The 15408-nt window shown below is 44.4% G+C and overlaps 1 protein-coding gene across 6 annotated transcripts in view; it reads right to left on the reverse strand.

Moving 5' to 3' along the window:
• Positions 1-10960, reverse strand: part of LRCH2 (leucine rich repeats and calponin homology domain containing 2) — a 35614-nt gene extending 24654 nt beyond the window's left edge. For all 6 annotated transcript variants that reach the window (XM_048959219.1, XM_048959218.1, XM_048959214.1 and 3 more), the window contains exon 1: positions 10662-10960. In XM_048959219.1, coding sequence (XP_048815176.1) covers positions 10662-10959 — 298 coding nt within the window. In that variant the 5' untranslated portion in view covers position 10960. The remainder of the gene's footprint in view (positions 1-10661) is intronic.
• Between the last annotated feature and the right edge of the window lie 4448 nt (positions 10961-15408).

Raw genomic sequence — 15408 nt, forward strand, 5'->3', positions numbered from 1 at the left:
TTTCTTTTTAGCCTTAGAAACAGTACAAGTTATCTCTTACCTTCAAGCTTTATTTAATGGTGTAACACAATGTAAGTTAAATGATTTCAATACATCAGAGCTTTTTAAGAGTTAGAAAGAAATAACGTGATTTAAAGCAAAATGTAAATGGATTTTTGCAGTGAGATAACAGCATGCAAACATGAGTCAGTAAATACCAAAGTTATAACTTCCGTACCAACCAAAAATAGGGCAAATCCTAGTGCTAAGGAGTAATGTCCCTTCACTCAATAGCTCTGTTGTACTATTGAAACTCTAGTTCTTGGGTCCTCACTGTCACAGCTCAGCCTCTAACCTGTGGCAAAGCTGCAATTTGTGCAGTTGTTTCAAAAGAGCTGCGAGTTCCCCCCTGCCATGGGGAAAGTCAGCTCTGAGGCTCTGCAGACGACAGGGAAATGGACAAAAATCACAACGAGCTTATTTCAGAGCAAAAAGCAGAGAGTTTAAGTTGTCCCACATTAAACCCCAGTGCTTCCCACGCTGAATGTCCACATCAACATCACTACCGGGAAACGAGGATATCAAGAAGGGAGTTCTTTGTAGCAGTATTTCCTCAAGAGGATCAAAAGGTGGGGTTTTTTGTTGGTTTTTTTTTCCCCAGAAGGCTGCACCAGGAGGCTTCTTCTGTAGATAAGATGCTAGGGAAAAATGCCATTGTGAGCTCCTTATCAGCAGTGCAGCAGTCATTGCCATGCTGACATGCACCACGTCTAGGAATTGCTAGCAGGGCAACAGAGCCGGCTGGCCTGCAGCTCCATGGGAAGATGCAGCACTTCAAAGAGATCCATCTCCACAAGCAACACCTCTGCCAGGCAGTACCACCACCAGAAGAATCAACATCTGCATTGCTGTTAATGCTTAGAAACAGGAGGGTTTTGTTCTAAGTAGACCACGTTGAAAACATCAACATTTAACTTTATTACAGTGCTTATGTGACTCTATTACTAAATTGGTTGAATAATTAATGCATGCCAATGAGATGTGCTGTTATGTTTTAAGAACGTTTGGTTTTCTGGTGCATGCAAGGCAAAATGCTTACAGAAGCTCCTGCATCTTTTAAGCTGGTAGTGGAGATTTCTTGTTAATAGAATTGTATCTCCTCTCATCTACTTTAATAATTGCAAGACTACAAATCACAACACAGAAAATCTGAAAGCTCGTGGTATAGCTGTAAGTGAAGAAAAGGGTAAGTCAGCTCTTCCATAGGCCAGCTATGTGTCCACACGTGAGCACAGCACATCCACCTGCATTTATCCACTCTTCACTCTGTTTTCAGCAGTGATCTATAGCTCAATCTACAGCAAATGTTGAATAACACCAAAACACAGAGCTGTTTTTTAGAGAGCCGAGCACAAATCGTGACTGAGCAAAAACACTGCAATCGAGTTGTGCATCAGGAGGGGCTCTTTCCAGTGTCTGTTAACACACAGCTCGTGCACAACAGTTTGATACAAAGCATTTCACAGAGCAGGAAATCAACAAGTCAAGACCCTGCAAAATACAAACTGCGTCGATTTGTCACTGAAGTACGTTCATCTATCGACATCACTGAGAAGCATTAAGTCCTACTTGATTATTTTTCCCCACTTTGTCCTCCCACCAACATCCTCAATAATTGCCAAACGTCAAAGCACACCCCAGTCTGAGCCCATCTTTCAAGAAAGTAAGACATCTATTCTTCACAAAAAAAGAATGCTTCCAAGTCTGAGCAGCTCTCTTATTACACACACTATTCCACTGCTGTAACCACCACTATTTCTGCTGATTTTAAAGCCATCAGTAATCTGTCACCCAACCACTCCCACCACAACTATGTATTTGTAATAAGTTGGACTTATGACAGTTTATCCAGCAGCCTTGTCCATATCCCTGTTTTCATACCTCTTCTGAGATAAAAGACCTGAAAGCATCCCAAGCCTGCACATTCCCCCCTTCAGATGTGTTTAATGCTACAAAAACCGTGTCTCCACATTTCCTTTAGTCTTGCTATCTTCTTCACTGGGAACAATTAAACGCAGATGCTCAGAAATGCTATTAAGAACCAGTGATAAGCTCACGTGAAACTTGAGTTATCCATATCTGAAAATATCTTGCATTTTAACACCGCCAGTACCAAGCTCCAAAAGACCCAGAAGTGCAGCTAGCACCCTACAAACATTCAAACACACCACTTTAGAAACAAAATCCCCTTGTACTACATTCTGTACAACATCTTTCTCCTTTGATAAGTAAAAAGGTAACAAAAAGCAAGACAATTGGATATATTCTGTTCTATCAGCAAAGCAAAGCTGCCAGCTTCTGTTGTGCTATTTCAATACCGGAAAACTACATCCAGGAACATGATTTGTCATCACTGTTGGCACGAACAATTTCCTCATTTTCTATCTTGTTTTAATCCTCAAAGCAATCATGTAAGTATATCTAAGTGATATGATCATTCAAGGACAGGAAGAACAAAAAAATTGCATTCAGTCAGAAGATACACAAAGGTAAGAGATGAATTTATGAACCTTAAAACGAAGTCTTTTAAAGCCCAATTTGAAAGCCACAAATGATGCACATAAAAAAAGAAAACTGAAGAAAAACGTGTGGTTCAGAATTGACTAGAACTGTAAGGCTCCTTGACGTGTTTTGATGAGAAACTAAGAAAGGAAAAGATCTGGTTTTGATTCCTAACCACAGAGAAAGCACTTTGCAGGAGCAAATCAAGTGCATTGTTTAAACAACGATGCTTTCTTTGGTCAGAACAAAATCATAGAATCATAGAATGGCCTGGGTTGAAAAGGACCACAATGATCACCTAGTTTCAACCCCCTGCTATGTGCAGGGTCACCAGTCACCAGACCAGGCTGCCCTGGTCCACATCCAGCCTGGCTTTGAACGCCTCCAGGGATGGGGCATCCACAACCTCCCTGGGCAACCTGTTTATACGCTCCCTTCAAGTACTGGAATGTCACAAGGAGGCCTCCCTGGAGCTTTCTCTTCTCCAAGCTGAACAAGCCTAGATCCCTCAACCTTTCCTCACAGGAGAGCTGCTCCAGCCCCTGATCATCTCAGTGCCTCCTCTGGACCTGCTCCAAGAGCTCCACGTCCTTCCTGTGCTGGGGGCCCCAGGCCTGGATGCAGCGCTGCAGATGGGGCCTCACAAGAGCCAATAGAGGGGGACGATCACCTCCCTCTCCCTGCTGGCCACCCCTTTTTTAATGCACAAAAACAAACAGAGGATTCTATGATAATCATGAAAAAGCACAGCACTGTCCTAAGCGACCTGTGAAGGCCTCTTTCAACCTCAATAGGGGGATTGATAACTGCAGTCTGTTCGTATTACACAAGTGTAACTACCTTAGCACTGCTTGGATATTTCAGACATCAGTTCATTAAGATGCTACACGAGAAAATTAAAGATGCATCTACAAAAACCAAGTGTGCCTAAATACATATCTGCTTCATATAGAGCGTATGCACCCAACCCAGTGGTTTTATTTATTCCTCTTCACTTGGTGTGACCCAGGCAAGACAAAAGGTTGGATATCCACAGCACAGAGGATCCTAATAACCACAACAGCCATTAATTTACATGGCAACATTAAGAAAACGCCCATCTTCATGAGGAACTTTCAAATACAGAAGGGGGAAAAAGAAAACCCCAGTTAGTACTCATTTTTAGGTTACTTTGTGTGTCCACTTCACCAAAACAAAATTGAACCCTTCTGTGTTTTAAGAGCTGTGCTCCTACGCTGCTACCAATTATAGGAGGAGGGAGAAAGAAAAGCAAAACCAACTGAGCCAGAAACTGAAATCCAGATCTGGAGGGATAAAGAGGAAACAGATTAAAGAGAACTTTTTGCAGGGATTCTGATGACAAGTCCCTTGCATAAGCTGCCCACCCCTTCCCATTAACATTCAAACAACATACAAACCAAGGTTTCTGAAACTCCTAATTCCTCCCAGTTCTCAGGAACCTTATGAGAGAAGAGCTCTTAAGCTCACCAGACCTACAGGACAAGGTACATTACCTAGCATTCCCTTTCAAATCTACAGATCACACTTCGAAGCTAATTGCTCAAATTTTAAAGCTAAAGCACAACTAAACATTCCTGTATTCTGCAATGAAAAGGGAAGAAAGAAGCCTGGCTACTTCAATAACTAAATATCAGAACTCCCAATATTTACTTAGGTTTAAAATTTAAGCATGGAGCAATTAAAACACGCCATGATTTATAGAATCATAGAATTGCTCAGGTTGGAAACAACCATCAAGAGCATTAAGTGTGCATGTAGACATCAACTACCTCAGCTTCAAAACATAATTTCATTAATTTTTAAATAATACAGTTGCAAAGGGTTCCCCAAAATCACAGCAATTGCTTTTTTTGTATTAAGCTGAATGAATTTAATATCCAAATAGATCTGTTCACTTTACAACATCAAGAGGTGAAGGGCTATGTTCAAACTGAACACATTGCAGGAAAAAAGAAACCTTGATGCACCTGCTAAGCATTTATCCCTCAGGAAATTAAACTCACCAGCATACCTCCCCTGTCACAAGGAAATTAAAATACATTTAAAGTTGATTGTTAAATGTTCATGTAGTAAGATTTAAATTGATGTTTATCTGGTGCGTATATGCAAATAAAACAGAATGAAGATAGACTGCTGCTACCTTTATTCCTATTCTAATCTCTGTGGTTGCTCCACGTTTTAGCAGTAAAATGATAAAGATTAGACCAAATCTCAGCACTGGCTCGTAATGGCAGTAAGCACTCATGACAGAGTGACAAACACCAGGGCTCACCCTGCAGCACAACCTCCCCATAAATAGGAAGCAGTGGCAGAACTGCTGTTCTTTTCAAACAGCAGACAGATATGACTCAGGAATTTTAGCCTCTGTATCTTATATGGAAGATTACTGGTCTATTCTCAAGAAATTTGCCCCTGTAGAAGACAATCATTTCATGCGTTAGCATTTGACAATATCTAAAAGCCCCACAAGGACTTTTTAAAATTACACTGCTATGGTTGAAGTGTAATTGCAAATCACCTGTAATCACAGAATGGCCTGGGTTCAAAAGGACCACAATGCTCATCCAGTTTCAACCCCCTGCTATGTGCAGGGTCACCAACCAGCAGACCAGGCTGCCCAGAGCCACATCCAGCCTGGCCTTGAATGCCTGCAGGTAATGTTAACTTCTAAAACCTCTACCTTGAAAAGCTACATCAAACCCATGAAACAGTACAAGTAATGTAATCTGAGCTTGCAATCAACATGCTGAAAGAACAAACCCCTTCAAGTTCCTATAGGAGGAAAAGATCATGTTAAGAAATAAACTTCTTAGAGTTGCTGCTCAGAAGGACCTGGTTTAGAAGCAGTATGGGTTGAGTTTTCATATTTAAGTGAACTGAAGTTAAGCTACTCACACTTTGTCTTTACTTCATGATCAGTGCTGCTTTTGGAGTAAGGAGAAAACTGAAAGGTCACACACATGCTCTGCAAAAGCGGTGTTACATGCACAGCTCTTTCTACTTCTGTTTCCAGTTTTGTTTCTGTTTGTCTTAGGCACAGTTTTGTGAGGATTTCACTTTCACATCCTTCTCTAGCTTCAGGATGTTGTATTTGACTACTTTTAAGTGAATACACTGATGTTTCACAGCTCACACTGATGCAGTCATATTACTTTGGTCTTTAAGTTCTGAAAAATGCAACTCAAGCCCAAAGGCAGAAAACGATGCCAGGAGCAGGGAACACCCATGTTTTGATGCTGCATGCAGTTCCTAGCTTATCTCCGAAAAGATTCAGTACCAAACACACAGAGAACATAAGCACACATAAGAGAAGATGATGCAGAATGTGTTTTTATCAGCCTGGAATAGACAACTGAAGGGACACAGTAAATTAACATCATTTCCAGTAAAAACACGGGGCTGCAAATGTAGTTATTGAGTAACAGGTTAAAAAATATCATGGAAAAAAACACCAAAAAAAAAAGATAGGAAGTGGTGTTTGGGTTCTGGACCCAATAACTCAAGAGCTAGGAAATACCTGCTCTGTGGTTACCCACTAATTTTAGTTATGCAGTGAAAGCAATGCAGGAAGGAACCATACATGGCCATGTAATTACAGATCCTCATGATGCAGGGAGAGAAAGTCATGCAGGCAATGAGAAGCTTCTCACACTGGGTAGGAGGGATTGAGACCCAGTGCACTGCTTTGAAATCAACATGGTTTTTTCCATCTTTAATACAACTCCTGTCTGCTACTTATTGGTTCCACCAGCTGAAACAAAACTACAAAGCAACAAATCCAGGTAAATGCTTTGTTCCAGCACACAGATGGTGAGGGATTTGCATCGTGTAAGTTACACCTGCTGGCCAGCAGCCTACAGACAGGTCTGAGATGAGGGCTTCCCCTAAGCCACATGCAATTTATCTTTGCTGGGCAATTACACATTGACTCACCAGTCAAAGTGAATCTTTCAAGCACTTGGGAACATAGCAGTAGTAATCATGTCTGGCCAAGGAATAAATACATAGCTCTGGAACATAACTATGGGGTAGCTCTGCATTTCCTGTGAAGCTGCAGCACTCCAACTGCCCCTGCACAGTTACCTTTATGCTAAGGACATGTTCCAGCATTAAGTATTTCAGAGGTTAAATCTTCCTGATACTCCAAGACACGACGTTATGGAAAATCCAATTTCACTGGATAGAGAATACAAAAAGGCCCCCCAAAAATTAGACCTGTCATGTTCTTTAATTACATAGACCAGCATTCCAGATGAAGATGTAACGTGGATTTTTTTTTTTTTTTTTTTTTTTTTTTTTTTTAAGATATTGCTTGTATTATTCATAATGCAATTTGCTATGCAGCCTAATAAGCAGTTGTTTCAACTTCAACTCACTGAACTGAGAACTTTCTAAGCTTGTCTATAGTAATAAGCATCCTTAACGAGCATCCTTACTACTGGGTTTCAACAAGAAAGCCTCAGAGAGCATACATAACTCATCTCCCCTTCCTCCAAACACTGGATAGGCTCACAAACCACTGTGGGAACTTTCCACAGCTGCTTTCTTATTAATGGTGTCACTTCCAGCTCCTGCATCTGACACAGTTCTGAGCAAAACAGCAGTACAAAAAAACTCACGTAACCTGAGCTTGTTCCCATTCAAATGTGAAGAAGTCGTTACTGAAGAACCACATCTCTCAAGGTGTTCGACCTCCAGAAGGCAATCAACATTCATCATACACCTCATATTTGTATGTCTCTTCAATTCAAAGTGGGACTTGGCGTTGTTCAATTACTTGCCATCACTTCAACCAACACTGGTACCAGCAATACATAACTTAATTCACACAGGAAAACAGAATTGCTTTAGAAGTGTATGCTCGAGAGGCAGCAGAAGAGTAGTGCAAATAACATTCTCATGCAATTGACATTGAATATTAAGCTGTAGGCTATGTTGTTTTAAAACTGTAATTGCGTGGATGACTAAATGCCTTAAAAAGGACAGAAAGATGATGTAAAAACCAAAGTTGTGCACTTAATGTAGGCAGTAGTACTGCAAAGGATGTGCATGTTTCCCCCAGCCCACCAGGAACCACAATTGGGAACTGAGGTGCTGGCAATGAGATGGTGATTAGCCACGACAGGAGGGCTCGTTCTCAAGCCATACTGGTAATAGACTGGTGTTCCTCTTCAGCCATATGAAAAGGCAGCAGGTGGTGACCAAGGAGAAATTTCAAAGTTAATGTATTTACAGGCTGCCATCAATTGCCTGAGGTTCCTTCTGCATTAAGAATTGGGAATCGAGGGCTTTTTGTGGCATCTGTGCATTTATCCAGAGTAAAGAAATAGTTTTTGTGAGCTGTCACTTTAATGCATTTCATATTTACTGTACTCATGTTTTTAAGCACTGCTTACAAAAGGAAAAAGCAAATTCCTAAAGGCATAGGCTGCCTTTGGTCAGGATGGCCATACAGCACAGGAACCTAGCAAAAAAAAAAAGCAGAACAGAAATCACACAACTCCTCAGCTAAGCAGACAGTGATTACATTGATGTGATTACTCAATTACTTAACTGCCAGGGGCTTAATGTTGCTCACACAGCAAGAAGCAAAATTACACACGTTAATAAAGTGACTGGAATATTCATACATCTCTGGATATCTTGTGACTATCTGTTTTTTTCCCCTCTCTTCCTTGAAGTTCATTTAACAGATGCACGAGATTTGTTTGAACAGCCAGAGAAAAAACTCTGGGGTTGCAATGAAAATTCACTGTTAACATGAAACAGGAGAAAGTCTGAGCTGAACACCCAGATGCAGGCATTATACTTTTAGCTCAGCACTAAGATTGATCACATAATTTAAGATGCCCAAAATGTACCATATTATTTGCAGACTGTGTACTGGCAAACCATTACGTAAGTTAGAGGCAAAGTTTGGCCTGACATCAAAACAGAAGTCCAAGGGCATTGCTGAGGATGCATCAACTGCAGTTGTGCTTTAGAAGTATGTTTGTCTCTATACGTATGAAACTTACCAAGAACTGCAGCATTCATACTTCAGCAGCAAAGTCATTTCTAGGATTGATTTTACTGACGTGAAGGTGGAATATTCTGGATTTACAATGATGCTACAGATGCTTTGAAGTTTCCTATTGTGAGGATGGGGAGATGCTGGCACTGTGGTTGCCCCCCCCTCTCTGAAGGTCAGACTGGATGATGGGGCTGTGGGCAGCCTGGGCTGGAGGAAGGCGTCCCTGCTATAGCAGGGGGTTGGAGCTACATGGTCTTAAGGCCTCTTCCAACCCAGACCATTCTATTTTACTGTAAAAAGACTCGTGATAAGGAAGAGCAGCTTTTGTATCCAGACTTGTTAGAGGCATCCTGTATTTTTTGAAGGCTTTGTTTGTTTGTTCAATGTTTGTTTCACAGCCTTCACTGACTTAAACTGAAAGTGAAACACTGGCAGTATTTCTGACCCAAGGCTTTGCTCCCCATGCCTCAGCCTGCACTTATAACCTCACTCATGGATGTACTGCAGTGCGAAGGAGCCATAACCGATTAAAATGCCAACAGACAAATGACTGCCTGTGAGGTAGCAGCTGATCCTACATCAAAAGATCTGTGCCACACTGATCCTGTAAAGTATGTCAGTGATTCATCAGCAGAATATCATTTACCCACTTATCAAAAAAAAAAAAAAACACCCTACAGATGTCAAAATAAAGGCTACACATCTCCTGTTCACAAACGAGCTTCTGAAAGACATCTAAAATTCATATCCCATGGATTTAATTGGTGAATCAGTATTGCTATCCATTGGCATCGTTATGAAAATGCTTTTGCACAGACTCACATCTATGACCCCAATGAGTGATTTCAGAAGCAGCAGCACTACGGCTATCACTGTCAGATGCTGTCTTGGAGTGTTTTCATACAACGTCCTTCATGGTGAAGGTTTGATCCTGATGCTGGTGACAAAGCCCTGCTGCCTTCTAAAAGACACAGGCAGCTTTTACTCAAATATGCTGAAAATCAAAAGAGAGCTAAAAATTAAACCCAGATGCAACGAGAGGCAAACAAAATACGGGCCTTTATGCACCTGCTTCAGGATGCAGTCTTTTGTTAATGATGCTCCCTGTACAGAACATGTCATTGCAACACTTTGGTTAGTGAGCATTTAACACATTGAAATGGCCTCCTGTGGCACTGAAGGTGTTTTATGGAGACAGAGCTATTATTTTTGGAACTTGTTCTTCATTTAACCTCGTGCCTCCATTGTGGAATAACCAACACACTTCTACCTACCCCTGCTCCGTGTTGCATAGGGATGCATCACACACATCAGGAAAAAAAGAAGGCTAATAACCCACAAACCATCAGCAGGGGAACAGATACAAGAATGGGATTTATAAATCCGCCCTTCCCATGTTTTACACCCTGATGTACCGCGGGAGGCACAAGGACGGCATCCTTCAACTCTGTGCACAGAACGCAGCCCACAACAAAGCCCAACAGAACGCGGGTGTGATGGAGGAGCAGCACGGGGCTGCCAGAGATGGATCAGGTGCCACAATGGGCAAGCTGCGCTCAAAACAATAACGCAGCCATTCACAACCTACGGACAAAAAAAAAAAAAAAAAAAACAGCAAAAAACCAAACAAACCCCAACACGGGGTTAATTCACGCAAGCAACGTTTGGGAAAGCCAGCTATTTCTGAACGAAATACGCGCTAGGAGAGGCATTTAACATGATCGGCGCTCAGCAACCCAGCAGCAAGCAAAACCCGAAGCGCAACACGAGCTCCACGGCCCGCGGGCACCGCATCCCGCGGGCACCGCATCCCGCGGGCACCGCATCCCGCGGGCACCGCATCCCGCGGGCACCGCATCCCGCGGGCACCGCATCCCGCGGGCACCGCATCCCGCGGGCACCGCATCCCGCGGGCACCGCATCCCGCGGGCACCGCATCCCGCGGGCACCGCATCCCGCGGGCTCACGCACGGACAGCCCAGGTGTAACAAAGCGCCGATGTGCCCCGCACCGCAGCGACGCGCCGCCCCGCGCCGCCCTCGCCCCACCGCAGCCCGGCAGAGCACCCCCCGTCGCGCCCCCCCACCTGCTTGCGTGGTGTCGCTCAGGTCGTAGCCGCTGCCCGGGAAGTCGCGCAGCTTCCTGCCGCTGAGGCAGAGGATGCCCGAGCTGCCCGCCTCCTCCAGGGCCCGGTCCAAGCTGCGCACCGTGTGAGGCTGCGGAAGGGTGGCCGCCCCCCAGTGCGGTCCGGCCGAGAAGGAGAGAGTGAGATGAGCGGGGATCCCCAGCCCCCCCGTCCCGTTGTTATTGCCGCCGCCGCTGCTGCCGCTGCTGCCGCCGCCGCCGCCGTTGCCGCCGCCGCCGCCCCCCTGCCCGGCCGCCATCTTCGCGCGGCGCAGCCCAGCCCCACAATAACAACAGCGGGGCCGCCCGCCGCCGCCGCCGCCGCCGTCACTGCGCATGCGCCGCCGGGCCTGCAGGGGGAACAGGAGGGAGAGCGGAGACGGAGGAGGGGGCGTGGCTTCTCCGAGCTGCTCGGCCGCCCTCACCAATCAGAAGCGGGGAGGGGCGTGGCTTCGTGCCTTCCTTCGGCCGTTCTGACCAATCGGCGGCGAGGTGAGGGGGCGTGGCTCCCTGGGGCGCTGCCCGGTCGATGCTGATGGGAACCGGGCTGCGGTGGACCCCGCTGCCTCAATGAGATGCTAGAGGAAGAGTAATTATCTCTATTACCGTGTAATCTGCACTTGTTAGGTGCTGCATATTTATCTGCCAGAAATACCTCTAGAGCCATCATTAAGAAACAGTAAAAGAAAGGCTCCCAGACCCAGGTTTTAATGCGATAGACAGAATCTGCTTTTATGCTTTGATTCTCCTAAAGGTGCTTAAAAGGATAGTTGTACATACGTATATATATGTGTGTGTGTATATATGTATATATCTGTGCATATATATATTTATATATATATAAATATATTTTTTCATGTGTACATGCATCATGACTGATTTGGTGATCAAAGGGAAATTGCCCCTACAGGCAGTATGGAAGAGAGCAGTGCTGTGTCAACAAGAGACTGCTGAGCTGTTAGCAGTGAAATAAACAGCTTTATGGGCACTCTCTGACCCACACTCCATAGAACTGCATTAGCTGGGATCAGTACGGCAGCACTGAAGAGTGAAGGGCTTAATCCCTTGGTGCGGCAGTGTATGGGCTTTGGGATGTCTGTGTCACTGCAAACAGATTGGCTTTCCTGCCAGAGCACGCTGCCAAATGTGGAGGGGGAAGGGCTCCCATTGTCACCTGCAAATATTGTGGCTGTCTGCTTCGTTTTGCATCAGCTGTGGGTGCCACTGTGGGATTCGTGCTCACAAATCTACCCGTTGGTCTGCCTGGAGCACAGTTCTGCCCTGGGAAAGCAAATCATCCCCTGGATTTACAGCAGGACAAGTCACACACAGCTGCAGGAACAGCGCTGCTGCTGCCTGCCGACGGGTTTCCAAGCAGGGAGGTGGAGGTGGATGGAGGTCCCAGGCACTGCTGGGTTGTGCATATGGTTGGATGTTCCTCAGGTATAGATTTGTGCAGGCTGACCCATGGGGGCCTCCCTCCTGCCCCTGCTGCCCTCTCTTACATTATGAACCAGCAATAAGCAAAACCACGAGTCATGAGTTCAGTGGCTCCCCAGACCTCCATGCCATAATGATCAGCAAGCCACAGCTGTGCCATCCCTTGGTTTCTTCTGCAGAACAGAGTGTTTTCTTGTTGAACATGGCAGCAAAAAGGAATACAGGAAGATGTGGAAATGCTCAGATGTTGCAGTGTGACTGCACAAGACAAACTATTTTTGTGCTGCCACACCACAGACAGAGGCTGTGTGTACAGAGACTGACAACGACCAAAAATCCCCCGCTCCCATGAGCAGCTTCCACTTTGAAAGTCTTTGTGGTTACCCACATCCTCTCTAGATAAAAACCCATAAAGAGATGACATCAACAAACATTAAGAGGCAGTGTTAGTGCCCTAGGGGGATGAGATCTAGAAAAGGCTTTGATCTGCCCAGCTTTCAGCATGGATTGCAAGCTGTGGTTGCTCACAAGACTCACAGTGCTGTTGCTCTGCGTATGGTGAGGCCAAGCCCTGTACCTCTGGAAGCGTCCTCCATCATCCTGCAGGCTGTGTCCCAGGTCAGATCCATGGCCTGGGCAAGTGATAACAGCATCAAAGCCAGGCAACAGGAATCCTCCTAAGATGTCAGCACTGACTTTTCTTTCCAGCCTTTAGAGAATTTCTTTCTTGAAGCAATCAAATGCCAAAGCTTTCATAATGTTTTTGCTGTGTTTCATTACAAGGTGCCTCAGTCCTCTGACATGTGTGAGGCACAGAGATAACACATGCGTGGTTATTTCAGCACTCACATGATCCTTCTGCCATCTCCTTGGCTGCTCTTCAATTTCTTCTCTCTTTGCACATCACTGGATGGCCTCTTCCTGATTGATATTGCTCTTCCTCTTCAAGACCTGCGAACGTCCACAGCCTTACACAAGGAGATAAAATAATTCCCAAATAACCAGATTCCAGACTAAAATGGTATAATTTGGTCCACTGTGAAAGCAAAGCAAACAAATCAAATAGGCAAGTACCACACTGGGAGTGCTAAAGGGCAGTGATTTATCTGAAACATCATTTTGAAAGAGTTAGATATAACCCAAAATACTCCAGCATCTGATGATCCAATAGAAAAGAAGCAAGCAGGATTCCATCTGCCTGCTTTGGTGAGCAACAGATATTCTTAAATCTTTTATCTTTTGTATAGACCACAGTAAAACAGCAGATCCATTAATGAGAAGGCTCCCAGTACTCTTTCCATAGGGAGCATCTGATTATTTTTGTACAGCTAGCAATGCTTCATTGAGCACCAGCGAATGCATTCCTGAAGGCAGGGGGGAGGGAGGGCAGCTCTTACCTCAAAGATAGCATTCTAAGTACCTCCTATTCCTATTTCATGGTGCTGCAGAGGCCTTTATCCTCAGCTGATCATTCTAGTGTGATTTTTAACAGGGTTTCACTCTTCTCTTCTCTTCTCTTCTCTCTTCTTCCTTCTCTTCTCTTCTCTTCTCTTCTCTTCTCTTCTCTTCTCTTCTCTTCTCTTCTCTTCTCTTCTCTTCTCTTCTCTTCTCTTCTCTTCTCTTCTCTTCTCTTCTCTTCTCTTCTCTTCTCTTCTCTTCTCTTCTCTTCTCTTCTCTTCTCTTCTCTTCTCTTCTCTTCTCTTCTCCTCTCCTCTCCTCTCCTCTCCTCTCCTCTCCTCTCCTCTCCTCTCCTCTCCTCTCCTCTCCTCTCCTCTCCTCTCCTCTCCTCTCCTCTCCTCTCCTCTCCTCTCCTCTCCTCTCCTCTCCTCTCCTCTCCTCTCCTTTCCTCTCCCCTCCCTTCCTCCCTTCCTCCCTTCCTCCCTTCCTCCCTTCCTCCTTTTTAATTTTGAATAATGCATTTGCCATGCAGCAACATGCTTTCCTTGTTTGTTTCTTGGAAAAATTCAAAACCTATCCTTTTCATTGGAGGTTTATTTTAACGTCAAGAGACCCTGAGAAGCAACATGAACTAAAACGACTCCTACACTGCAACCAGTGCTGTTATCAATGTACCTCAGCTTACCAGGATGCAGCTAGTAGTGTGCAGACTGCAGCAGAGCTACAAGTCCCCTGTCATCCTGCACACGTGTGAGATGAACCCAAGCCTATGCTGCTGCTGTTATCTTTAATGAAGTATGCCATGCATTTCTCAAGTCACAGCTCTGATCTCACACAAGACAGTTTAAGATAGGAAGTAGCTGCAGTGACCTTGTCCTAGATAAATGTACATGAGATGATCAGTTGTACTGTGCTGTAATACAATGGTTTTGGTGTTACATCACCCTGCAGACCTCCAGATTTAGACATGCATTTTGATGGGGTGATTTTAAGGATGTTCTGCATAGTTCAGAGGTGTAGCTCATGGGTTTAGGAAGAGGGGTTTTGCATGTACCAGCCTGAGATCTCAGTCTTTGATACACATATATACAGAGAAAAAAAAAAATCCTTCTCTAAATTCCTCTGGTTTTACAGCACTTATCTGTTAAAAGCATTAAGACTCAAATCATGGAGTTCTTAATTAACTGTTATCAAGAAATGGATGACCTGTCAGCGAAAACTGAAGCTGATGCTGTGTGTTCCTCAGCCCCCTCATTACATGCCGTTACAACTTCTGCATAAAAACTGAAGTGCTGCCATCAAAGCAGCTCACATTATGGCAATGGGTGAGGTGGGGAAAAATAACCACCATGGAGGTTTCTCGGTAAACCTGTAGAATAGTTTTGTTCTCTTCCATCTTCCCAAAAAGACGATTTTCAAGGACGTGGCAAAAGGTGAGAAAGGCCGTGTAGAAGGGAGCTCCCCCCAATTAAAAGGCCCCAACGCCCCCCCTGGTGGCGAAATATGAAATATCACCGACATTCCCGATGGGATTTTTGGCCCTTTGTGGAAACCTTTGTTGCTCCTTTGGGCAATTCTGGTCTATATTGGAGTGCTTCCATACCAGCAGGTACAAATGTACACATGTGGATATGAAACACTTCCCTGGCATGTATCCCTACAAGCACTGAGACCTGCATGCCAAGCAAAAAAATCTGTATTTTTATATACCAGCATAGGATTTATTTCAACAACAAATCACCACCAGTTCATCAACATGCAAAAGATTCACTAAATCTACCCAGAGACTGAGCAAATATTTCAGATAATACAAGTTTTTGAATGCTGGCATGTGTTCCCTTCTCCCACTGCCTTCTATTTTTATTTGTTTT

The sequence above is a fragment of the Lagopus muta genome, chromosome 13, assembly GCF_023343835.1.
Source record: "Lagopus muta isolate bLagMut1 chromosome 13, bLagMut1 primary, whole genome shotgun sequence".
Classification (NCBI taxonomy): Eukaryota; Metazoa; Chordata; class Aves; order Galliformes; family Phasianidae; genus Lagopus; species Lagopus muta.